This window comes from Apostichopus japonicus, chromosome 12 (assembly GCF_037975245.1).
Source record: "Apostichopus japonicus isolate 1M-3 chromosome 12, ASM3797524v1, whole genome shotgun sequence".
Lineage (NCBI taxonomy): Eukaryota > Metazoa > Echinodermata > Holothuroidea > Aspidochirotida > Stichopodidae > Apostichopus > Apostichopus japonicus.
Window position 1 is genome coordinate 24,725,750 of NC_092572.1, and position 26,402 is coordinate 24,752,151.

General features: G+C 37.2%; 1 protein-coding gene across 3 annotated transcripts in view; it reads left to right on the top strand.

The window, feature by feature from the left end:
• Positions 1–26,307, top strand: part of LOC139977595 (uncharacterized) — a 37,775-nt gene extending 11,468 nt beyond the window's left edge. The window contains exons 2-9 of one of the 3 annotated variants that reach the window (XM_071986998.1): positions 1,817–1,934; positions 6,516–6,570; positions 9,262–9,966; positions 15,384–15,565; positions 17,680–17,836; positions 18,458–18,667; positions 19,506–19,584; positions 20,439–26,307. In XM_071986998.1, the coding sequence (XP_071843099.1) occupies positions 1,817–1,934; positions 6,516–6,570; positions 9,262–9,966; positions 15,384–15,565; positions 17,680–17,836; positions 18,458–18,667; positions 19,506–19,584; positions 20,439–21,289 (2,357 nt within the window). In that variant the 3' untranslated portion in view covers positions 21,290–26,307. The remainder of the gene's footprint in view (positions 1–1,816; positions 1,935–6,515; positions 6,571–9,261; positions 9,967–15,383; positions 15,566–17,679; positions 17,837–18,457; positions 18,668–19,505; positions 19,585–20,438) is intronic. The other 2 variants (XM_071986999.1, XM_071987000.1) reach the window with 2 other exon arrangements.
• Positions 26,308–26,402: the final 95 nt, after the last annotated feature.

Below are 26,402 nucleotides of genomic sequence, written 5' to 3' on the forward strand. Positions count from 1 at the left end.
TACTCTACGTACAGTGAGTACATATGAGTACAGTATGTATTCTACATACAATAATGATTATGTACATATGAGTACAGTATATACTGTATGTACTCTACATACAATAGTGAGTACATATGAGTACAGTATGTACTCTACATGCAATAGTTTATAGTACACATACTGTACAGTATAGTAAAAGTACCACCAACTCACTGCAGGGGTGACTCTTGTCCGGAGTACAATTCTTACCCATTTACCATGATGTACACATGATACACACATAGTTGAGTACTACTTCAGGTACTGTACTGTATGTTTGTACTTCCTTTTATACCAGTTGTACAGGTCAACTGGAGTGCAGCTCAGCTGTTTTCACAGCAATGCATACATCTGATAACCATCCAAACCTCCAACCTAGGCAAACATGCGTTATCATGGCAATCATCATATAAACTGTATGGTACTTGATGTGATCTGTATCTATGACAATATTTTATCTCCTACATTGAGCAGTAAATAAGTACTGGTGGGAGTCAAACTCATGTTGGAAATCCCCCAATTTTAATTTTCTTGCATCATATTCTGCTGTACAGTTTGGTATTATTACTCACACAGAATAAATGATTAGTCAGAATCCGAGATGTGTTTGTTTTGGTGTATTTTATGCAAATAGACTGAACTTCAGTAATCTTATTGTCATGATTGTTTTAACGAGTAGTCTAGTTTAGTCACAGTCACTTTAGCAGTTAATCATAACATTTGAAGTACTGTAAGTTGATACAAGAATCTGAAAAGGAAATCAGTTTGGAAGAAGACTGATGTTGCAGATCTGCGAGTATAAAATATATCCTCTCTTTGTCCCTCCACTGTTTATCTCCCACCTCTCCTCTTCCCCTGTTGGTTTCTTTCTTTCTTCATTCCATCCCTTGTCTACTAATCCCCTTACAACCATCTCTTTGTGTTCACCATGCTCATTAACCTGTCTGTATTCTGTGCGTGTATTTGTCCCTTCTGTTACTGTTACTTGTCATTCAGCCTCTGAAGAAGATCCTGCTAGGATCGAAACCTCAGGTCAACTTACTTTTACACATTCTCTTACACTACTGTAGCTCTTTAGTGGATAAGCAGTTTACTAACAGTTTTATTTTTTTTTTATTTTAGTTTAAAATGTAAACTAACTGCTCAAGAGGCATTTAACCCTGGACACTTTCACTGAAGATGCAAATTGAGCCCCCACATCATTATCCACATAGTTGGGACAAATTTTTTCTATAATTTACTTTCGTGTCTCGCTTTCAAAACACTTGTACTGACAGTATGAGCAGTATGAAGTACTTATCAGGTTTCTGTCAGATAAAGCTTAGGAACTGTTCGCACTGACTGTACCAGTGCTTTGAAGCATGATACCATAGGACAGTATAGAGTGGTATTAGCATTAGAATCAGATAAAGGTTAGGAACTGTTCATACTGTCAGTACCAGTGCTTTGCAGCATGATATGATAAGACAGTATAGAGTGGTATTAGCAATTAGAATCAGATAAAGAATTAAGAATGTTCATACTGTCAGTACCAGTGCTTTGAAGCATGATATGAGAGGTACATGAGCATTACCACTGCAGCGTGAACAGTAGAAGAAGATGAACACATGCTAAGACCTTACAGAGAACTTGTCAGATGTGAACATTGACCATATTATTAGTAGTTTTATTTTAAAGGACAAGCCTGACACCTGAGTAAAGTATCAAGTGCTGAAAACTATAAGAATATCGTCCAACTGTTAAAATTGTATGATTTATATTACATTTTAAATCCATTTTTTCATTTGACCTACAGATAACATTTCACCGGCTGGTGCATCATGGGAATTACAAGCCTTCCTCATAGTGATGTCTTTGGTGGTCATCGTCACACTGCTGGGGATGTGTGCTTGTGGGGACAAACCGCAGACCAGGTAAATATTGTCATGATTGTTTTAATGAGCACTCTAATCACAGGAGTTAATCATAACAAAGTACTATTTAGTAATGTACAAAGAGTTTTAATTCATGATAATTTATGTATACAAAACACACTGGTTGTTCTTGCATACTCTGCAATCAGAACGCATGGTACAGTGGTACAGTACTGTAGTTGGGCCTAGATACACAGTACAGTATGCTGTGTTACAAGTTTAACACATTATTATTTCTTACAGTACAAAACACACTGGTGGTGAATGTATACTGTGCAATCAGAATGCATCGTTACAGTGGTAGCTGGGCCTAGATACACTGTCTACTGTGTTACAAGTTTTAAAACACATGATAATTTATGTACAAAATACACTGGCTGTGAATGTATACTGTGCAATCAGAATGCATGGTTACTGTGGTAGCTGGACCTAGACACACAGTCTACTGTGCTACGAGTTTTAACACATTATAATTTATGTACAAAATACACTGGCTGTGAATGCATACTGTGCAATCAGAATGCTTGGTTACTGTGGTAGCTGGGCCTAGATACACTGTCTACTGTGTTACATGTTTTAACACATTATAATTTATGTACAAAATACCCTGGCTGTGAATGTATAATGTGCAAAATGCATCGTTACAGTGGTACTGTAGCTGGGCCTAGTACACAGTCTGCTGTGTTCCGGGTTTAACACATTATATTCAAAATACACTGGTTGTGCATGCACACTGTTCAATAAGAATGCATGGTACTGTAAAGTGGTAACGCTGGGCCTAGATACACACAGTCTTAAGCTGGCTTCCGAGTCTTAACACATTTTTAAATTGAACTTGTTTACCAAGAGGTGACAAGAACGTATGGATTTCTATACAGTCAAATCACCTGATTCAGCCAAACCCTACTTTAGTACACTATATATATCAATGAGGAAGTAAAACCATACATCACTCACACTATACGGTTATATTCTACAGAACAGGTGTGGTCTTGTGAGATCTCAAAGTCCAGAAAAATATCTTTGTCACAATGTATGAATTATAATAACATAAAAGAACAGTTTTATTATCCAATAAAATTGTAGGGGAACAGCTCTTCCATCAGACTCGACCAGGTCACATTGACTGGCGAAGGCTCATAAATCAGGGATACGGTTTGCAAATTTAAGAGTGTCCTAGAGTTTAAGCGTTACATAGAGTCAATACTCCAATCGGTCACAGAACGATGGATTGGTGTTAAACCTGCACCAGAGTTGCACCAACAATAATGAAATTAAACATGAAACCTCAACCATTTGCAATATTCAAAACTATAAAACATAAAACGGGTTAATAAATTAATAATTCAACTTGAATGCTGAAAATGTTGGAACATAAAATTGTCACTTATTGGACAACAAAAAAGTTAGTAACATATTTAAACTTGCTACTTGGAATGTGGTAAATGCTTAAATAACCACAGAAACTACACTAGAGCAGTTGGATATATCTTTGTTAGTTTAATTGGTATGATACAATCATGGGTTGGAGAGAATGAAACATGCAAAAAGAAATATGTATTTTTTTTTTCTTTTTTGTGTGTTCTGGGAGTCAAGAACAGAGAAATCTTTTTGAAACTTCCTGAAGTTATTACAGTACAAACATACCTTGGGCCTTTGGGCACTTAATCATTTGATCCCAACTAGTGTTAATAATTTAACTCTAGATTGTCAAAGTTTTAAGAAAATTAAAAATAAAATTTTGCCATTCACATTGATCTACTTAATATGAAAAGAAAAGAAATAGGTTGATATGGTGCAGTAGCTCAAATGAAGTTCAATTCGTTGGGGCTTTCACAAAGGTGACAACAAGTTTCCCTGTCTTTGTGTTGTGTTCTGCAGTCTTTGTTCACGCTTTTACCGCAACAGGTTTGAAACTTGCGTTAAAGTACACACTACGGTCACTTTAGCCAAGTTGCCCTGTATTCAGTACATTTGTTGTGTCGTGTGATTATTTCATTTCCAAATCTGTCGAAATGTTTTGATTTAAGCTCTTTCCGTTTTCAAGATATGTACACATTTGAATGTTTTGATAAATCTGGGGAGACTCATTAAATTATACTGTATGTGGAAACTGTCAAATAGAGTGTTGCACTCATCAAAACTCCTTTATGAAGGCCTCAATAAAATACCAGCCCACATATACAGTAACTGTATATCAATTGAATCAGGTGATTGTTCCTCATTTCAAAGAAGACAATGAACGAGTACTTTGTATGAGGTCACAAACCTGGCTTCAGTTTCCTTGAAACGTAGGTTTTAAAAGCAAAAGGAAATAACAAAACAGAAAACTAGGCAGTGCCTCGGACCTTAAACATGATCAATGTGCATAATTTTCTAGATCTGTTTATTCATATAAAATAAAACCAGAATTTAGAAAGGACAGTTTGTAAAATGGTCAATTTTTTGATGGATCTTGATGGGACTTGCAGCAATTTTTCATGATTTCTAATGCCTATTAGAGTGATTAGGGCAATGTTTGTTCATGAATGTTACTGTAGGTGTCGGTAGAACTTTTAGTGTACTGGTCCCCTGTTCTGATTCTAAAAGCATGTGGCTCAGGAGCGCAGAGTGAAGTAAAAAAAAACAATTTCAAACTCAAAGGTTAAAAGAAGTCCTGTTTTCTTTTTGCTTGGAAAAAGCACCTACACCATGCAGTAGGTTTTTCCACAGGAAATTGAAAAGGGGAACCAAAAGTTGAAACCAAAATGCATTTGTTCTGTAACTTTGAAATTATTATTGAAATTATTGAAATATGTAAGATTTTTGCAGCTAGTGATAGTGGAGTGTCTCACATGCTGTACTGCATGCTGTACTTCGCTGTACTGTACTGTGCTGTAGTGTACTGTACTGTGCTGTAGTGTACTGTACTGTGCTGTAGTGTACAGTACACTACAAGTAGTAGCAGCTGAGAGATACTTTTGAGCTGTCTCACATTCTGTACTCATTTGCTGTGCTGTACTGCAATGTAATCTACTGTACTGTAGGACACTACGAGTGGTAGCAGCTCAGAGAGAGAGTTGTGTCTCACATGCTGTACTGTACTGTACTGTACTGTACTGTACTGTACTGTACTTTACTGTGCTGTGCTGTGCTGTGCTGTGCTGTGCTGTGCTGTGCTGTGCTATGCTGTACTGTGCTGTAGTGTACACTACAAGTGGTAGCAGCGCAGAGATAGAGTTGTTCCTCACATGCTGGACTGTGCTGTACTGTGCTATGCTGTACTGAACTGTGTTGTGTTGTAGGACAGTACGAGTGGTACCCGAGTTAGATTATCAAAACAGGAACCATGATAATTAATCAGATTCGATTACTGGGGTATTCTACAGTATCAACAAAGAACACATCAGTGATGTAGTTAATACTACTAAGCACTGTAGCCGACATACTGTACAATACCTGTACAGTCTATTCACATTATAAATATGTGGTTTTGTTTCTTTCAACAGTTCAAATAAATGTTTTTTAACCACGACTGTTATGCAATTGATTCACCTCCCTGGGTATATATATATCCTTGAGAGAGTGTCATGTCTGATCGATCAAGGAAGTTAACCTACGGTCACAGGGGGGTGGGGAGGGGGGAAGGAATGGATGGGAAATATTTCACGCATACCTGTACATAATTAATACTCTCTGAATGCTCACTGAAAAGAGAATGCATGATGTGAGAAACTAAGGAAACAAGGGTGAAAAAGGCTGATTGGATAACATTGTAGGGACATGCCATTTTGGCATGGCTGGCCTTCCTTAGGCATGTAACCCAGCAGCAAACTTGTGTATGTGTCCAACCCTGCAGTTCAGATTTTGAAACCCGTCAAGGCATTGGGTAGCCTCGAAATCTACTGTTCTCTTGCATATACTTTCACTGGTTGATGTAACAAGAACGAAACTTCCCATCAACTTACTCTTTCAAACCTAAATTTTGGGTCTCTGTTTTGGGGCAGATGAAGTAGTCTTTTTAATTGGCTCTATGAGAGCTCGCTTGTAGAGCGGATATATAGATGAGAAACCAGGCTATCTTGTGGTGAATTCCATTCCTGTTGTACCAGTACAAAGCGAGCTCCCCTAATCCCCACTCCTAGGAATGTCATCACCGAACATCCTTCCCTCCGGCTTTACGACAACATGATACCGTTGTCCTTGTCAAAATCCTCCATTATGCCGATGCGTAGAACATTTTTATCGCAATAAGTGAATCCTGCTCACTGTACTCATGAATAAAGAGCTGAGTTTACTGTACGATACAAGTACTGCTATTATTTCAGCTCCATCGACTGTAATTTGTGGGATATTATTACTAAACAAATAAACTTGGTACAGGATATTATAATTGCTCTAGTATATATACTGTACTTTATGTAGATGTATGCACAGGTATATATTGAAGATTTGAATGTGATAATGGAAGGCAATGGAAACTAATCGAAACTCTTTGTATATAATCTAACCTTCTTAAACAAGGCACGACTGTTTTCATGAAAAAATGGAAATGCAAATAAAGTATTAATTACGGTCTTTCTTTATCTTTGTATCTTGAAGTGACCACGTAGCAGGGAATGGTAACCAGGACCAACCTGCCCAGATAATGAGACAAGTAAGCAGATTTTGCATTTTTTTTTCTTCTTCATTCTTACTTTATATATTATAAAATGTTAAGTTTTATTTTGACTCAGGCTTGACAAAATTATGACAGAGGGTTCCTTTATTACAGATTAACTGACAACTAGATATGTTTAGTATAAACTACAGTAGTGTGAGTACAATGTCCACGATGCGAATACAATTAAGTACCCGAATATGAGTACCAGTACAAAACCATGTCAACATATATATTATGAATATGAAGTGTGATTTTGACTTTTGCTGGGTACTTACAGTACTACAAGCATCAACCCACGAGTAAGAGTACTGCAGTGTACCGTACTGTACGAGTATGGAAACTGTTACTGGAGCAGGAAGTACAAGTATGGGTCAAAGTTCAACAGGTTTAATGCGGACAGGATCGTGTCCGGGATATATCCGCTGCATTATGCACCAATTGTAGCTGTTGAATTTATGCAAATTAGTGCAATGCAAATTAGTGTTCAGAATGGTAGATCATCCTGAAGGAGGGGTATGTGGGCGGTGCCCAGAGAGCGAGGGGGCAGTCCTAAAATCTTACTTTAATGCCGACAGGATCATATCTGGGATTTAACCGCTACAGTATGCACCAGTTGTAGCTGTTGAATTTATGCAAATGAGTGCAAGGCAAATTAGTATTCCAACGGTATACTCCGGTGCCCAGAGAGTGAGGGCGCAGTGCTAAAATCTTCCAATATGTACTTTTCTGTTTAGATATTAAGGTGCAGCTGTGTTGAGTGGGAGACAGGTGAAGCATCGTCACTTTTCAATCCCTCAAACCAGTTTATAGTTTTGGGGAATATGTTGTGACTTATTTTAGTGAGGATTTATGATGTAAAATTTGGTAACTTTCTGTTCATTACAGTTTTTTGATCACACAATTAATATTCTGAAGACAAATTTATGCAGTGAGCAAAATGGCCCCAAATCAACCAGTGGTACTCATGTTGGGATCACTCAAAAATATGCCTTAAAGTGTGTGAAGACTCGCACAAAGAAATGTCTCATGCCGGTAATATGACCTAGTTTAGAATGAGGTGTAACAGAAGTGTTAGACACCACCATCGTCCCCGAAAATACACACACAGTTTGCTACCGACGGTAATTAGACACTAGTGTATAGTCAATACATACAGCTATGAGCAATACCCACAACACAGTGTACATAGCAGCAATGGACATATCAGGTCTAGATAAAAGATAACAATTTAGGTATCAAGTTTCATTACTGTCTGCATTTTGTAGCGACAAGAAGAAAATTCGACTTGCAAGCAATGGAAAGTTAACTTTTTCAGAGCGCGGCAAGTGGTTTGGTGCGAGTCTTCAATGCCTTTAAATTAGCCAAAGCAGAACTTGGTAGCAAAAATGGTGGCAATTGGTATTGGTCTTTTTAACAGTGCTGTATCTGCTGTGAAGTACAGTACCTTTCGTCTTTCTAGCAAGGAACCGACTTAGTCTTACGGTTGTGGGCTATTACGTAGGTGTCTATTAGTCACATGTGTCTCTAGGCTCCATCATACACTTGTTTCAATTTAGATCCATCTGTTGATGTTGTTGCGGTGCAGAGGAATTGTTAACTTGTATTGTTCGTCACTAACCGCTCCACATGACAACTTGCATGACTATTTACTTTCCTATTGTAGGTTGGACTTCCTGATTGAGTTTAATTAAACAAAACAGGAATATAGGACAATACATAAATTTGTAACCATAGTAACTAGCCATCATCTTCAAGTGTGACAGAGATAAACAAAGTCATTGTTTCAAAAACGAAAACAGCTTTCTATGACACTATGGTAACTGTGACCATTATAATTTCAATTTTATACTTTAAGGCATATTTATTGTTAATTGCAACAATCATATACAGTACCCACACAATAGATATATTTTAAAATAGAAAATTAGTGAATAAGAAGAAATACGTTATATTAACAGCTCATGAAATATGTAGATTTAAGCCTTTTCAAAGGTTTCAATGACTCAAGGAAATGTTGATTTAAACAAGTCCTTTTAGTTTCATAAACTCAATGACATTAAGTATTGCTTACCCTTGAGTTTTCAAATTTACTTCGCTCCTCGCTTACCTGTCTCCTCACAACCTCAGCACACTCGTTCTACCATGCCTAGACTGAACTGATAACCTTTTCACACGTGTGCCCTCTATGATCAGATCCCCCTGGTCAATGCCCTCCCTTCTCATTCTACCACCCAAAGTGCTTACTGCAGACGTTCATTTTGAGCTCAGATTTTCTATTACCTTTAAATTCCTTTGTTATGTAGTATTTGTTAGTCATACTGTAAGTTAGATGCGTCTTATAGTACGCTCTTGCCAACTGTTCAAATTTACCGTACGTAGATTAAGTACAGTGTTTTCATTGTCTTAGAGTGTTCTTCATCTTGCTGGGAAATCAAGTGGCAAACCCAGCTGCCTTAGGGAAACCACAAAGACGAAGTCAGGCCTGCTTTAACAAAATTCTGCACACTTAGATATTTGTCTCATTTAGCCATTCTCAATATATTCCAATTCGGAGAAAACAAAATTCACGAAATGTATGATGTTAAGCAATTTATTGTGTGCTGCCATTTGTGGTTACTTGTGCTACCTGGTGGTATTTGTTTCTTTAAATTACTTCACTTCATTTTTATCCTCTTCTTGTATCAGCAATCCCAATCGAGCGGAGGTGATGGCCATTCCCAAGGAGGAACCAATCCGCCCCTACCTTCCACTCCGAATGGTCCACCCTACCAAAATATCCATGAGAACGGTACCGTGCAGGCACCTCCTTCTCCTCAAGACGGCGCTAAGGGTGGGAGCGCGTCGCCGATAACCAGGACAGGAACCATCGATAGGCAGCTGCCGGCCATTCCTCCCATCGGCGCAGTCGGACCGAGGAAGTCGATGGATTACGACGGCGACTACGACACCATCCGGACCGGCAAAGATGAAGATTACGATTGCACATACGCCCTGGTCAAGGAGAAGGATAACAACATCTCTCCGATAGCCGAGACAGAGAGTGACTATGCCGATGTCCCCGACGTAAGGCGAAGGCCGATGCCGAATAACTTTGGGGAGTACGCCGATGTCGATAATTCAAAGGGTGGCGATGCAGGGAAGAAAACTTCAGGTGGAGTGCAGGAGGGGGCAAAGTCACCCAAGGTGGTCCCGGTAGAGAGGATTGCACCGAGAGCCGAACCAGAACCGGATATTTCAGATGCTGAGTACGCCGTGGTAGATATCAAGGAAGCCAGGACTCCTCGTGCCACCGCTGCTACACCATCCACCAGTAAGGATGCCACGGAACTGTATGCGTCAGTCAAAGTGGGGAAAGAGCAGGGCGCAGTCGGTGGTGCTCAAGTTAAAAAGGTTTGTTTAACTTTTCAAGGTCATACTCTGACAACTTAGTGATAAATGTGTCTTTATGTCATTCTTCTAACCTGTCTCCTACTTCATCAGCACTCTGATCTACTTCCAAGTTGGTTACAGTACATTCTTGCATTGCAGCAACAATGACCCACTTCAAGGTCAGCACCCCCCTCTTCCTTCTAAATCTACCATATTCAGGAGACCTGACATCAAATTTCCAGTATGAGGTTTTCATCGACCTGAATTCCCTTTTGGTTTCGTTCTTTGTGAAAGTTTTTTTATTGCTAGATGGTGTCTGTTTCATCCTTCTGCATCTGCAATGAATTTCTGCATTGAAATATACCCAAGATTTTCATGTATTTAGAATACTGTACAATAGTGCTAAAATTGTATTGTAGTCTAGCATCAAACGTACTGCTTGCTTCACATGTAAACAGTTTAAGATGCTGTTGTATTGATGTTGTTTTAATGACGTGTTCAAATTTATTGGATATTTTCTTTCAAAGTGAAACTACAGTACTTAAAAACCTTACAAAAAAGAGAAAATGCAAAACAAGGTTAAACGGTTAAATGTAAAATTGCATATTTACCAGTGAGTTTAGGAGAGATAGTAAAAAATGTTTGATCAGTTATAGAGTAACACACCCAGATTCTTCCAGCATAATTTTCCAGGATTGAAACTTATCAAAAATGTATATATTCTTTTTATCTGACAAAGCACATCTTAAATGCAATGAACTTTAATCCTCCTCATATTGCCAATCAGCAGACAATCATACACTACCTGGAATAAGCAAACATGATCGTGATACTGTATGTACATACTATTAAAGGACCCTGAAACATGAACACCAGGAAATGTTTCATGTTCGGTTGAATGTTGCATGCAGTATAGCACTTCAGTTATCTGTCGTAATTACATGTTGGATTCATGCACAGGATGTCCTGTGTAATACTTGTAAGTAAAACAAGACTTTTACAATGATAGAACACACCGGCTTCCATTATTCTAGTCTACTGGTCACAGAACCACCATTACGCCAGCTATTCAGAAGCAAAGCATACCACATGGAGGAACATAGCATTTGGGCTAATATTCTTTAAATTTCCCAAAGTGATACTGTAAAAGGTGGTGTTATTAGTTCTCAAGTTTATTTAACCTTGATTTCTTTTTAAAGAGACTGTTTGGTTTGGATATGTTTTGGAATTATATCAATGTTACTGATAACCCTAGAAAATGATATGAAAATAGACTGTAATATTTTAAACAGCAAAGGAATGAAGGTAACTTTGGCCTCTGATGCTTAAAGCTAAACTTCTTTTTATTTACTGTAATAACAGGTTCTATTTGAATTGCAGTAATCATACAAGCAACCATGTCTCTTCATTGGAGTTCATTTTATATCATTTCAACTTTACCATGCTAAACATTGCCAAATGTTTCTGAAAGTGAAACCGTTGATGGTTGTTAGCTTGTGAGCTATCGCTACTAGAGCTTAAAAATGCATCCACTTCAGTAATTTGAATGGACAAATTATGCACAGTTATAAAAAATGACAATTAAATTGTTACAACTTAGACAACAAATTGTTTACAAAGTAACAATCAATCATTCCTACCGTATGCTTTCAGCAGTGATTGGGACATCTCAAGACAGTACTACTGTATCATTTAGAGATACATCAGTATTACCCCCCCCCCCCCCACCCAGCTTGATACCTGTACCAGAAACTACTAAGAACTAACTTGAAAAATGTGCTCCAAATTCTTCTTGTTTGATTGTGAGCCTCCAAAGTATTCCTAGGTTTTGCATAAATGTAAGTGTATTGGGTCCAGTGGCATTGCCAGAGCACTATACATGGGGGAGGGGGGGGGGCGGTCGGAGGTTGGAAGTGCCATGCTTTGCCAACTAAAAAGATGAACAGAATAAAATACCGACATGAAGTGTTGATAAACGGAGGGCGATATCACAGGGTGGGCAGGGTTCCGCTGGGGCCTGAAGGTGTCCTACAGTAGTTAGGGTCCAGGTCCACAGAAATGCTGAGGTTTACGGTATTTGTGTGCTAATATGGGGTTAACTTCAACCTGTACCATAGCAGATGAGTTTTTATCTCAATACATTACATGTATAGAGATATTGTAACAGTAAGTGGGACTCTCTCTTCTCTTAAAAATTTTTCAGCGTCTTCATACAAAGTTCTTTTTCTCTGGAATTTCCAGAGCAAGCATATATCATATAGGCCAACAAAGGTTACTATTTTTAATTCCAGAATTGTATCTCATTCTATGACTTTTTCACCGATTTATGTCCAAATTTGGCCAAATCCCTCTGAAAAACAGTTGAAATGAGGCCTTTTTGCACACGCTCCAAAACTTGTTTGTTTCATTGTTTTTGATGATTAAGCCCCGCCTCCAAGTCTTGTGTAGCAGATTGGCTATGACTCAAGCCCCGCCTCCAAGTCTGGTTTGTAGCAGATTGGCTATGCCTCATGGCAGCTACATGTTAGATATACGAAAATGGTCACCCTCACGACCAATGCACACTAATTCCATATACACATTGTTGTGCATTTAATTTATATTAGGACTTCGTCTGTTTATAGCTCCATGGTTTTAGTAATATCAATTTAAGGATTGTTCTTTTGTTCAGGTAGTTTTTCAGAGCAAGAATCATGATAAGTTTGTTTGATTGCCCATCAGGTATTTTGTATAATTACGTATACACTTTGTTGTGCTGCTGAAGGCTACAAGTTTAGGCTAGGCCTAATGCATTCTATATTAGGCCTTCATTTAGTAATAGCCACATTAGCATTGTACTGGTGGTGTTCAGGCAGTTTTGGGCCATGGTACAGTAAGTTTGTTTGATTGCCTTACAGTGTGTTTTAATTTTTAAGTTAAGTTTCCAACTTATATATTAACTGTGACTCCATAAATTTAACATTATGTTAATGGGATAATACAACAACTCTTCATTTGGAATAGAGTGTATATTGTGCATTTCTAGAATGAAGCATCATTATGAATTAACAGCTTGTTTGGTATATTTCTTTAACCCTCCCCCCCAAAAGAAAAGAATTAAAAACAAAAATTATAATCTATCACATTTTATTTTCACTGGAGTATGTATAAAAGAGGAGCCGGCCATAGCATTACAACTTTTATAAGACTATAAAAATTGGATAAGGTTATGTCTTATTTATAAGGATATAATAAGGTTATAAGAAGTATGTTTAGCTTTCTTTTGAACCTGTGATGTTTGACATCAAATATACAAAGAATTAAAAGAAAATACTAAAATGAAGAGGAACTGGGGTGGCTATTAGGGGAGGAGGAGGCCACCCATCACTTTCAATTTAAAACTTATATTCTACATATGTACATTATTTTTTCCAAGTCATAAATCCACGAAATCTTCATGTCAAAATTATTGAGATGGAAAAACGTGGGTTGTTTTGATAATTGGAGGTGTACACAGTTTTGATGGTAGTCACCACTACAGTCTACAGTAACCTACAGTAGGTCGATAGGCCTAGCTTTCTCAAGGCGGGCATCAAGAATATGGTTGAGTTGTTCGCCTCTTCTTATTTGACTGTTGTCATTGACGTCAAACTATATGACCAAAAATATTATATATATTGATATTGATAATTGTAGAGACAGAGCAAAGATAAGAAACTAGGAATCAAAATTAGAACTTCCAGTATTGAGATACTGCGTCATTGATGCTCTTGTTTAAGGAAGTAGAGAGTTATCTACAGTCTACAATATACATTCCAAGCTCCTCTCCTACCTGCACCAACCCCTCCCCCTTTCTCTCGTCTTTCTCTCCCTCCCTCTTCGGTGGCGTACAGTACCTACAGTAGAATAGATGCAACTTAGATTGGCATAAACCACCACAAGGATTTACGAAAATAGGGAAAACTTTCCTCTACAGCTGGCCAACACTAGCATCCCCATCAATAAATGTTTATTTCATTTCATTTTTTTGGGGGGTGGTGGTGGGGGTTGCAGCATTGCAATCCCCTGACTGGAACCTGGGTCGGACCTCCCCCTGCCCCCATCCTCCATTAAGTAACGCCACTGCCTCTCTTTTCTCTCTTCTCTTCTCTCTTTATTCTCCCTGCCTTCTTTTCCTCTCTCCTTTCCTCTTTTTTTCATGTTTCCTCTTTCCTTTTCTTTACCGACCGGCGCAGATTTTTGCCAACTGCATGGGTGCTATGGCCCTGGTTGTGTCAAAAGTAGGATGCTGAGGGCAGTGCTGCGGCCATATGCATCTAGGCTGCAGTCTTTACATAAGGAAATACAGTAATTACATTCACAGTTCCACACAATGAACCCTTTTGATTGGGGAGTGAGTCCCTAAAATTCTTTAACATTGATTCCTTCTACTAGAACAGAATTGTTGAGCTACTGTACTGTACTGCAGCTTTTCTTTTGACACAGTGCCTGAATTAAAACTAACTTTGAGTAGTTGTACTGTAAAAGTGTCCTTAAATGTTGTGGAGTAGTGACAGTTATTTTACTTTGTAGTATATTTTGGGAAGCTTAGGCTATGCTAACGACCTTTCACCCATTATCAAAGTATTATCCTGTTATATTGGATAATCTTTGATATACTGTACAACCAAGGGAGGAACATAAACCTCAGCTGTGAAAACATTCATTGCAGAAGAAGGTTTTGATTGTTGCTTGTTAATCCTGTTGGATTGTTATGAAAGTAACGGTATCTGGTTTTCTTTTCCTTTGAAAGCTGTTTCGCCCTGCGCTTGCAGTCCTTCCTCATGTTTGTAGACTTATATATAGGTCAAGTCTGTAACTTTCTATGTCATAGAGTTCATGATTGGCTTCTCAGGTTATGAACTTGATACCATAGAACACCAGCAGGACTTCAATGGAAATATGTCCACTTAAGTATTAATTTATGTGCTAATATCAAGTCCAATTGTTAGGTAATTTACAACTTCCTTATTCTGGAGTAGGATGCTTTCAGATATACTTGGATATGTACAGTATACTTTGTCTCATATGTGTTGAACAGTTTCCTGTATATCTTGCTTATTAATTGGCTTAAACAGGAACAGTGAAAGTGAAACTACCCTGTCCAATTTGAAAACAACGTGAAGAAAGAAGCAAACAACGGTCAGCTAGCAAACTCACCCCGTTTCATTCAAGTTTACTCTCGACACAAACTGACAATTTCATATACAGTATCAATATCACAAAAATGAAAATGTAGGAATTGCTTGAAAAAATTCACCAGGATGGTAGGAATATGTTCCTCTTATCCTCAGTTAAGAATAACAATTTCCGTGAATTGTTGCGGGAGTCGTTAAAGTCAACATACCGCCACAAAAAGGTTTTTTGCACGGATTTTGATGATTATTAACGTTGACGAATCTCATTTCTTATTCTTGTAGAATCATGGCTATGCCAAGATTGGAGATGTCAGAGTGGAGGGTTCTGTTCCTGGCGGGGATGACGTCACCGAAGGATCTCAAGGAGCCGACCAAGCCGGTGGATCGTCTCCATCCCGTCCGTCGGGAACTCCTCCGCCTCGATCCCCTGTCCACTCTACAGGATCGCCTTCTCATCAGCAGAGGTGAGAATGAAGTTTGAATGACAAATGATTAAAGTTTGGATGTTCTTATGAGACAACTTTTAGTTTTAACTGCGGATTCTGTTCAAATAAAGAAAAGGAGAAACATAGTCGGACTCCAATAATATAATTGACTCTCCTTTCAAAGCTCAGCTAGTTCGGCTTCATTACTACACTTACAAACCCATCTGGATCACTACTTTTTGGATATTACTCTTGAAAGCTATAGATATAATGCTATGATGCATTTTGTCACACCTTACTCCCCCCTCTTTACATTCCCCACTCCCTTGCTCCTACCCACCACCCCTTCTCTTTCCCCTTCCCTTTTGCCTTCTTCTCTTCTCTTGCCCCGCTTAGAAGGAATAGAAATTAGGTGCTAATTAGGTACATTTTAGGTACCACTTAGGTACTAATTAGGTGCTAATTAGCTAGTAATTAGGTGCTAACTAGCATCAGTCGTGATCAAACAATTCACTTTGCAATTCTTAACTGCAAATAAGGTTAGGCCTATAAAGTACGTTTTGATTACATATACAGGTATTTCAATGCAAAATGCAGTACTTGCATTAATGTAGTTGTTAACAGACACTCACATTGTGTCAAACCTCTGCTCTGACACTAATGCACCAAGCTAACAATGTACTGTAGTTCATGTACATTTTTTAGTTGTATATTTTCATTTTTAAAATAAAAAAAAATAGAGATAAATTTAACATTGAATTCTGAAGTACAGTTTATGAAAGGGATGCATTTAGTATGTTATTTAAGTGTCTTTTTGTTTTAGTTGCATTGTGCTTAATACAAATTAAAGTGATGACCATGGCACGTACTAACGATAAAATCAGCTTGTCAGTTGCAGTTAACTTGAATTATTTGTTACCATTTATACAGACTTTCCAAGAGGGTTCAAAGTGATTTGAGGATCTGTCAATAGGACATTATTACAATAGCAGTTCTTGGCACTATTGGGAAACTGTGAAAGTTGTTTGACAGAAAAAGAAAGAAACATAAGTTGAAAGAATACATGTAGCTGTGAGGAACAAAAGAAAAATGACTCTTGGATTGAACTGAAATAGAAAGAATCAATTTAGGTGCCTGTTTCTCGGCCCTGCACTTAAGCATACAAGTATTCCAAAGTTCATATCTGAAAAGCCTCATTATGTTAATCCAGGAAATGAATGAGTTTTCCTAGGTACCACATGTCTCTTCATTTGATCAATTCTTTTGTAATTTATTTTTTATGTGTTCAATGAAGCGAAAATAGTCCAGTTTAATCTCAAGTGCTTGCGATTCTGTCAAAGTTCATTAGCCCATAAGTCAGGTTAAATTACAAACAGACAATGTTGTATCTTCTGCATACTGATGAATGCAAGCCATAACTAGTCAATAATGCACTTCAAAAGATGATCATGTTGGGCGCCAAAAAATGACCTAAGTTACATTGTTTTACTATAAAAAAATATATATATATATATACTGTATTTATCAACACGCTATTCCATCGCATTGCAACTCAGAGTTTCACTCACACATTGAGTTATTTTCACTGCGGCGATCATCAGATGCCTGAAATCTCTCTGCTGTAGTATGAAATTTACAGTATTAAATGGTCAGGGATCAGCCACCTTACATAACTGCTTATCAGAGAGTACTGAGGATGCAAGCAGGTTTTGTAATGAAACATGAAAGATTTGCATATTATGGCACAGTTACGGATATATATATTTATATATCTACTGTATATATTTATATTTATATGTATATCTATATATTTATATACATGTAATATACTTGCAGTGGGTGGGCACCTTTAAATGAATTATTGTTTCTGCGTACATTAAAGTTTCATTCAAGTCAAGATATTTAGTTAGGAGAAACTGATTAAGTAGTAGACAATGGACAGTATGCAATGGCAATTATTTCCACATCTTGAAGACTAACTGGTCAGTAGTCAGCATTGATATACTGTAACGCCCATATCATTACTGTAATATTCTTAAACTACTGTATCTTAGCTTGTTATAGATGCGACCTAATGCTAAGTTTAGCTAGTCTCATACAGTGCTGGTGCTCGTATGGTGTGTTTCATCATTATATCCAATTTGTTGTAACAGATTCCAACCTGAGGTAGACGAATCAACACTGGGTGCTGTTGGTGGCGTTGGCACTGGACTAGGACCAGATGGTGTTCAGCTCGTAGGACCGGACCAGGTAATAAACGAAGACCCATCTCTTCAAAATGCAGGCAAGAAAGAGCCTCGATACTCACAGGTTAGTTCATGCTTTGGTCAGTCAGTCACCTGCCATGAGTCATGATAGTCTAACTGGAAAGGTTTTTCTCGTTCTAAATCGTAGCACACGAATAAAAAAGTGTCTCTACCAGCTCAAGAGGATGCCTTTCAGATGATAACTTTCCAAACCATGACAGTCCCTTTAAATTCACTTTGTTCTTTGCTTATCTGTCACCTGAGGACCTTAGTGCTCTCCTTCTATAATTATTATTATTATTATTTACCAGCTTTATATAGCCCTCTTTTCATGCTTTAAGCATGTTCCAGAGCTCTTTACAATGACAACAAAATGACAAAACTCTTAAAATATGAATATGAAAAATAAAATTGAAGCAGTTTAAATATTAATATTAAAACAATATGTATATATACAAAGGAATAATTTTTAAAACATTATAGATTTACATTCTACTGTTCCTGGAATTACCTTTTAACACTGCGCCTTGTACAGTATGTCCAGACCTCTCCGGTCTATGCCCTCCCATCTCATGCTACCACCCAAAGTGTTTGGTCTTTCATTTTGAGTTTCTTATTTTATGTGGTTTAAATTAATAAATTTTTGAATTGTCACGATTACAGTTGCCTGTTTGTTTGTCTTCAGGTCAGTGCCAGGGAGAGCTTAGCAAGACTGCGAGCAAGACAGATGGCAGAGAACAACCAAGCTTCGGCCGGCGACGGAAGTCGTTATCAGTCGATGGACGAAGGACCTCTAGAGGAAGAAGAAGATCATAATGGTCTCTATGAGAGTGTAGACTACCAGGCTGTGAATAAAACAGAAGATACAAGCACCTCTGTTGATAATGTAAGACCGGTAAGAGATTCATGTCGACAATAATGCCACTCTTCCCCCACCCCCACCCCCTTCCTCTTTCCTCCCCCTTCCCTCCCCCCTCTTTGAACATCATTCTCTCTTTAATGATGCCACCCATTCATACACCTGAAAGGTTTCAAAATGGAACAATTCAACATCAACAATGAACTTTTTATTGGAATGTTTATCTCCTCTTTTTTAAAGAGTTAACTTGAATACCTCACTTAGGCTTTAAAGAGTAGCTAAATGGTTGTAAATATTGCATGTAATTATTTTATGGCTTGACCAAATTGGTGAAAAGTTATAAACCATTGTGAAAATAAGGCAGCTGAATGACTGTCGTTCAACTTAATGGCATTGTTGATTCATTTACATTTTGTTTCATTTTCCTATTATCAAATTGATCACACTGTCCAGTATTCAGTTCTAGATACCTGACTGTTAATTACAATACAGCTAGTACATTAATAGATCAATAATAAAACACTCAGCAATAATGGCAGTTTAATGAACCAGTAATGTCACCAGTAATGGCTTAGAATAGGCTAAAAAGTCTAATAGTGGTCACACATGCTCCAACTTCAACAATCATTTTACTACCACCATCAAAGCATTATTCCTGACTGTTTGTCTTTGTTATAGCACTCAGCAGTGTCTGGAAAGGACACACCAGGAATGTCCTGTTGACAGCTTGTAGCAATTGTTATCATGCTAAGAATCAGTTAAAATACTACTGTCATAATCTTTAACATTTGATATGTTATACCAAAATTGACAAATGTTTCTGTGTTGTTGTTCTTATTAACTCTTTACTCTTATATATATTATGTTTTGACAGACTACAAACACCTTGCCACCAAGAAGAGGAAGAGTGTATGAAGAGATAAATGACAGAGAGGGTGCCAATGGTAGTAATGGTGAGTAAAATAAGAATAATTGGCACATGTTTGAATATTTAAAAAAAGTATCAGAAGTTTTCTGCTCTTTTGGCCCATTGCACCAATCATTGAATATTTATTTGATTGGTTTATTAAATTTATTACTGAAAATTATGAATGTTTGCCTGGGAGTGATTGCTGTTTTTATACATTTTTGAATCCTTTCCAAGGGCAAAAAACATTTTACTGTGTGTTATGGCATGCGTGTGTGTGTTTGTTTGACACCTGTATATCAACAGGATATTCCAACAAGCACACCAAACTGATATATGATCCTCAATGGTGAGTACAAGAACCCTGAAAATGCTATAGGATCAAAGGTAAATAGTCAACGTCTGCAAACCTTGTAACGGTGCAGGTTGATTCGATTTCATGTTTGGGAGGGAAGAGTGCCTCGTCCCCCTTGGTAGACATAGGTCAAAATCTACACAAATAACCCAAAAGTAAGTTTTGAATGAGTTTCATACTTGGTTTGTACATGCAGAGAAACAAGAACCCTGTTGTTCTTGCATAAAGGTCATAGGTTACTGGAAGTAAATACAGGTCAAAATCAGAAAACTTGTAACAGTGATAAACTGAAAAGAGAGACTTGGATAAACTGCATACGTTGATCACAGTTAGTGAATACACAAACCCCAACTGTTTTTTGGGTCCAGGCTTGAAAATCTTGCCTGCATTGATATTAAATGCTCTTATAGACAACATGAAAAGAAATCACTGTGCCTGTATGCTTTGTGGTCTATTAGTTTCAAATTCAGTTCGCGACACTTTTCAGAGCAATTCATAAGAAAAAATTGGTAATATTATCATCGTATGGTTTTCTTGTGTCATAGATGCAGACACAAACATTGAACCATATGCGGTGGTGGAGCCACTTGGCCGTCGGAAGACCGCCCCCTCGAAACTTGCAGCCAGGAATGATAGTTCCGGCTCAGATTTTAGTGAACTATATGCCAAAGTTGATAAACAACCCAAGCTGTCTCAAGGCTTATCTGTAGACAGCGCTGGGGATGGTCAAGACTTTGACGAACTCTATGCTAAAGTGAACAAGAAGAAAGCACCCAAGAAAGTGCAATCGTTTGATGACACATGCGATGACGTTGACCCCTTTGGTAATGATGGTATGTACGCTGAGGTGAAGAGCACACCACGTGTCGATAACACAGCAAAGGCTGCCACCAACAATGATCAGGCAGCTGCCAAAAGCCAAGACTATGATGATAGTTATCAATCGATTGACGACATCAGAGCAGAACAGAAAATAGAAGAGAAAGCGAAAGAAGCTGGCATGGTACATGTAAATGAGGTCCAAACTGCTCCTGTGCTTTGGACGAGGCCAGAACACATGTATGCATCAGTGGATAGGGAAGCCAAAGCAGCCCAGAACGGAGAAGGGAGTCAAGTTCAAGATCAGCGTCAGCATAATTATGAGGTTGTCGACAAGAAGCAGCTCAAGAAAGGGAAACAGAAAAAGAAAGCCAAAGGCAAGGAAGATAAGAAAGCCAGTAAGGAAGATAAGAAAGCCAGTAAGGAAGATAAGAAATCCAGCAAGGGAGATAAATCTAGCAGTAAAGGAGAAAAGTCGTCTGGTAAGTCAAGTCCAAAGAAGGACTCTCCCACACATCTGGATAGCCGCCAGTTGAAATTGCTTGCCGACAAGGCTGTCAAAGAAACAGACCTATAAAATTGAGTTCGCCGACATGTCAGAATCTCCAGCATGTGGTATGACAGCAATGCTATTTAAAGCTTTGTAATAAGTTCACTGTTGTACAATACTGGACTCATGTGAATAAAATGGATGTTAAGAGTATGAAACACTAGTGGCATATCAACCAATGTCATTGCCAGTAGACCATGCAAACTTAAAGAGCAGCAAAGCTCTGAAATATAAAACCAAAGCTGCTATTTTCTTCGCAGTATTTCCATTGCATAGCAGCCATACTGATGCAGTAATCCCAGCAAGTATTCTGATTGAACTTGTTAGCCATTTAACTTGGCATAATTGTTGGCTGCAATGTCAAAAGGTTTTTGGACATACACAGAGATACAGTGGACTGCTTCAATTGTGATACTATTACAGCAGCAACTATTGAGAAAATGTGCATGAAAGTTTACGAATTACATGTGAGAAAAGTCGGCTTAAAAATCTGTGAACGTTAAATGTTTTACAAGGGTCACAGTATAATAACTCTGCTCTGTACTACACCTATGCTGTATGATTATCCTTGCCTAAATTTTCATGAAAACTCTGAGTAGACATAACTCTGGCACAGGACCCCAATTTGTTAAATGAAGTGGAATAGAGGTTTGCATAACTTACTATTCTCACAGATGTGTACATATATTTGTATCATAACCTCTGATTTGTTTTGGATTTCTAATGTATGATTCATCTAAGATAATTTTATTCCAACTATTGCTTCCAACCATTTCTGACGGTGCAAGAAACAAGTTCATCCATCTTTTATCTGTAATTGATGTAAAATATTTTAATGTATCTGTTTGTCTTTTTGGAAGAAGAAGAAGAGGAAGAAGAAAAAATCACAGTTTAACAACTGCCACTCTTGTAAACTGTAACTGCATCCTATACAGGGCTCTAGCCAGAATTAATTTCTTTCTTTGCATCAGATATATTGTTTACTGGCACAGTATGTTACTATTCAGTTCAAAGTGGATAGTGGTGGTCAGTTTTTCACACAATATTCTGATAGTAAAGTGCTTTTAAAACATTTTGCAAAAGCACAATGCGAATAAGAAATTGAACAAGGTAGAGATAAGGATACAAACCAATTCAAACATTGCAGAGTTTTGCAACCTCAGTTGTTGCAGATGCCCTTACTTGATGTAGTTCTTGGTTCACTTTTGTTTTGGTCCAGTGTGGCTTTCCTTTAAATTTCACGATGAAACTTAAAGTTAGTAAGCTATTAAACATCCTTGAAGGCCATGTTCATCGTGCCAATGTTGTGGAAAAGTAAAAGAAATCCAGTAATAGTATCAAATATTTCAAACCAAATACAAGTAGTGAAATATTAATAGCATTTGTTTTTTGGTTCCTGGAATCCCAAAACACCAATCAAAAGAAATTCATTCATTATAAGTCATTTTGCCTGGCTAGAAGCATGTAATGATATACACTCACTGCAGTTAAGGTTTATATTGTCTTGTACATCTTTGTAAATCAGTTGATTTTGGTGAGAGTGTCTATGATGATTGTTAGTGGTTGCTTGATTAGAAACCTGCGGTGATGTTATGTATGCTGCAGTAAGGGTTTCTCCTAGTTTCCTTGTTGTTGTTATTTGTGTATCATGTGGTAAGTTTCCTATTAAATCAGTCTTTCAAATGATCTTGCCAATGGGATAACTGTAAATTTCAAGATTGGTGACAAAATAAAGTTAACAGTGTTATTGTGTTCCCTCTGAAACATGTTTGCTTTTAATTTAATCAACAGTAATGAAGTTTCAAATGTTGCTGTGTATATGTTGTCTTGCATGTGGTTGTAAAATTGTTCATATATATATTTCAACTTTTTTGGGGAAGGTTTTAAATGTCGACTTGCACAATATTATTATTACTATTGTTTTTTGTTTTTTTTACATAATTTACAATCACTGGATGTAATAAATTGCAAAATTTTGACATTTTAAAAACTGACTAGAAGAAAACTTGAACTAGTGACCAAATGAAATTAGAAGCCGTGTGTACTGAATACACTACAAGTTAGTTAAGTGATCCTTATTTCAGGACTTATCAATGGTGAACATGTGGTGTTATTTTGTACTACCAGTTAACTGATCCTCATTGTAGGACTAATCCATGGTGAACATGTGGTGTTGGTCAGAAATTACAGTAATTCTATGGTGAACATGTGTTATTTTGTACTACCAGTTAACTGATCCTCATTGTAGGACTAATCCATGGTGAACATGTGGTGCTAGTCAGATATTACAGTAATTTGCACCGCATGGGATACAGATCATTCCAAACAAACGGGATATATTAGAACTTGGATGAAGAGTATGTCACTTTCTTTGTTTTGTATGCAAATGGTGTTTGGCTTGCTTTGTGAAAGAAGGTGGTTTGTTCATTCTTTCAAGATTTGTTTACAAGGTTATTTTATAACATCCTCATGGTCAGTATGGATTTTATCTTGGGAATGCTTCCAGTAATACATAATTTGTTTTTCATCAGATATCATTTGACGGACAAGTCAATGGAATGCTGAAGAACATTTTGTATAACAAAGCTTTTACTCTGCTCATATCTTATGGAGTCCAAAATTGAGTTGAAACATTGAAAACGGTTTTGTGTATTTAGGTAAAAAATATGCAAGTTTTGTTAGTTAGCAGAAATATGTACAGTATATCCAAAGAGAAAGAAAATTACTCATGGCCATGTGAGGCATGTGTAAAGAACTACGAAAAATGACAACAAAATCTGAATTTTGTTTTGTTTCAGTCCTACCATGCCTACAGTATTGTAGGTCCAAAGATTGCTAATGATTGTACGTGCTTATCTGCATAAAGTATTTTGATTAATACTCCATTAGTTTCAGGTCAACATTCTGAACCTGACTTACATAATAGTGATAATAATAATAATATTGAGGATTTATAAAAGCGTAGATATAGCAACTGATAACGGTGCTCAAAGGCGCAATCATGACGTTTTTATTGCATACATTACTTGTTACTGAATATATGTTCCTGCAGGGATCAATTAACATATGAACCAGGTGAATTATCTTGTGCCATTGTGTACGTATGTGGAAGTAATGTTACTAGAAGTACTGTATATAACAACCACCCAGTAATGTTTGATAGTTGTAGAGACTGAAATACTGTACAGAGATGTTAGTGTAAACACAACTTGGTACTGAGAAGATGTCCTTACAGGGATCAAATAACAGTGATTCAGGTGAATAATCTTGTGCCACTGTGTACATAAGTGGAAGAAATGATACTAGAAGTACATGACAACCACCCAGTGATGTTTGATAGCTGTAAAGACTGAACAGAGATGTTAGTGTAAACACTACTTGGTACTGATTATGTCCATACAGGGATCAATTAAAATTGTGATCAAGGTGAATTATCTTGTGCCATTGTGTACGTATGTGGAAGTAATGACAGTAGAAGTACATAACAACCACTCAGTGATGTTTGATAGCTGTAGAGACTGAAATACTGTACAGAAATGTTAGTGTAAACACAACTGTATATATAATGATTATGATGGCCACTACTTTGATTATGAACTTGCTCATTTGTGGGAGGCATTGTCCTTCTAGAGGAGAATTCCGATTTAAAGCACTCCCATGCCTCACAACTTTGAAGTATAGAGCTGTACAAAGTACATTATCAATAGTACAAGAAAGCCAGTAGGTTGCTTTGAGGCTACTTCAAGGGCTACAATTGTCTGAGTGTGGACAAGTCGGTTTCAAAGAAGTTCCATTTGATATGTATTTCTACTGTTCTTTTGGGGGTTTTGAAGCAAACTTGGTTTCTTTTTACTGTACAATTAAGACCAATGAATATCTCAGAGTAGACAGAGATGGCTGACAATCGTATTTAAGGCATATTTGTTTGATTGCATTAAACTATATGTACAGTCATACGTATAATAACTCAATTATATTAGAACTGTTCAAAACAGGATTTTTGTTCTCGATATATATTTCACCTCATGTCAAACTCATCAGAAAGTGCACCCGTTAAATCCTCCATATCTCATATTCTCAATTATAATATTCAAAGAATGATATATTTACTAGTTTGTTACCTGACATTTTTTTTTTATACAGATTTGACATCCAATTCTTTTCCTAAATGACATAATGTACACCAGAAGAATCCTTTTTTGTGGAATTGCTTTTTTGAAGCCACATGTTTGCTAGTTGACAGTTGCATTTTGAGGTTTATTATTTGCTTTTAGGTTTAAGTTGTTTCATCAGCTAAACTACGTTTGAAGGTGTTGCAACTAAATCACTCCATATCGTTTAAAGAGCTGTATACATTTTTTTCACGTGTAGAGGCATGCAGTACATAAGATGAAGGAATGGCTCAACACACTATACGTCGGCTGTTGTATGAACTATAAAGTGTCTAAGACTTGCTTATTACATAGATAATCTCTTACAATGAATTTGATTGATAATTGGACTATCAGTCCAATTTAGTGCTTAATACAAACAAATACTGCCTAAAAAGATCAGCGAACCAAAGATGAATAATTATGCAATGCATTGCAGAAAATACCTACCGCAGGATAATGAAACTGCTTTTCCACTCTGTTGACCTTTTGTTCAGATGGGAGGTTGAATATTTATTACATTAAATGCACAAAATCCTTACCCTGTTTAAAATTTATAACGTCAATCAGTACATTGTGATGTTACATATGTATAGGGACGAGGCACTGAACTACCCGTAATGTATGTTATTTTGTAGTTACGCAAATGCATTGTTATCACAAAACAGGTGTGAAACCTCGAATCCATAGTTCTGTACCGTATATACTGCCTGAGATGCTGCAAGCAAGCTAACGGTACACTATGATGTGTAGTCTACTTTCTTACCATCTTACAGTGAGACAAGCATCAGAAAAAGGTGCATGTATGATATGAAATTTCTTCCGTTATGTTAAAACTGTAGTGATTTTCATTTATACCTGAAATGATTCCAATATTAAACCATAAACCAAAAACAAACAATGATAATAAAAAAAATAAAGAATATGTATGCATTTGGATACTTATTATATTTATAGCATTTCACGATAATTGTATGCATTACTTTTCT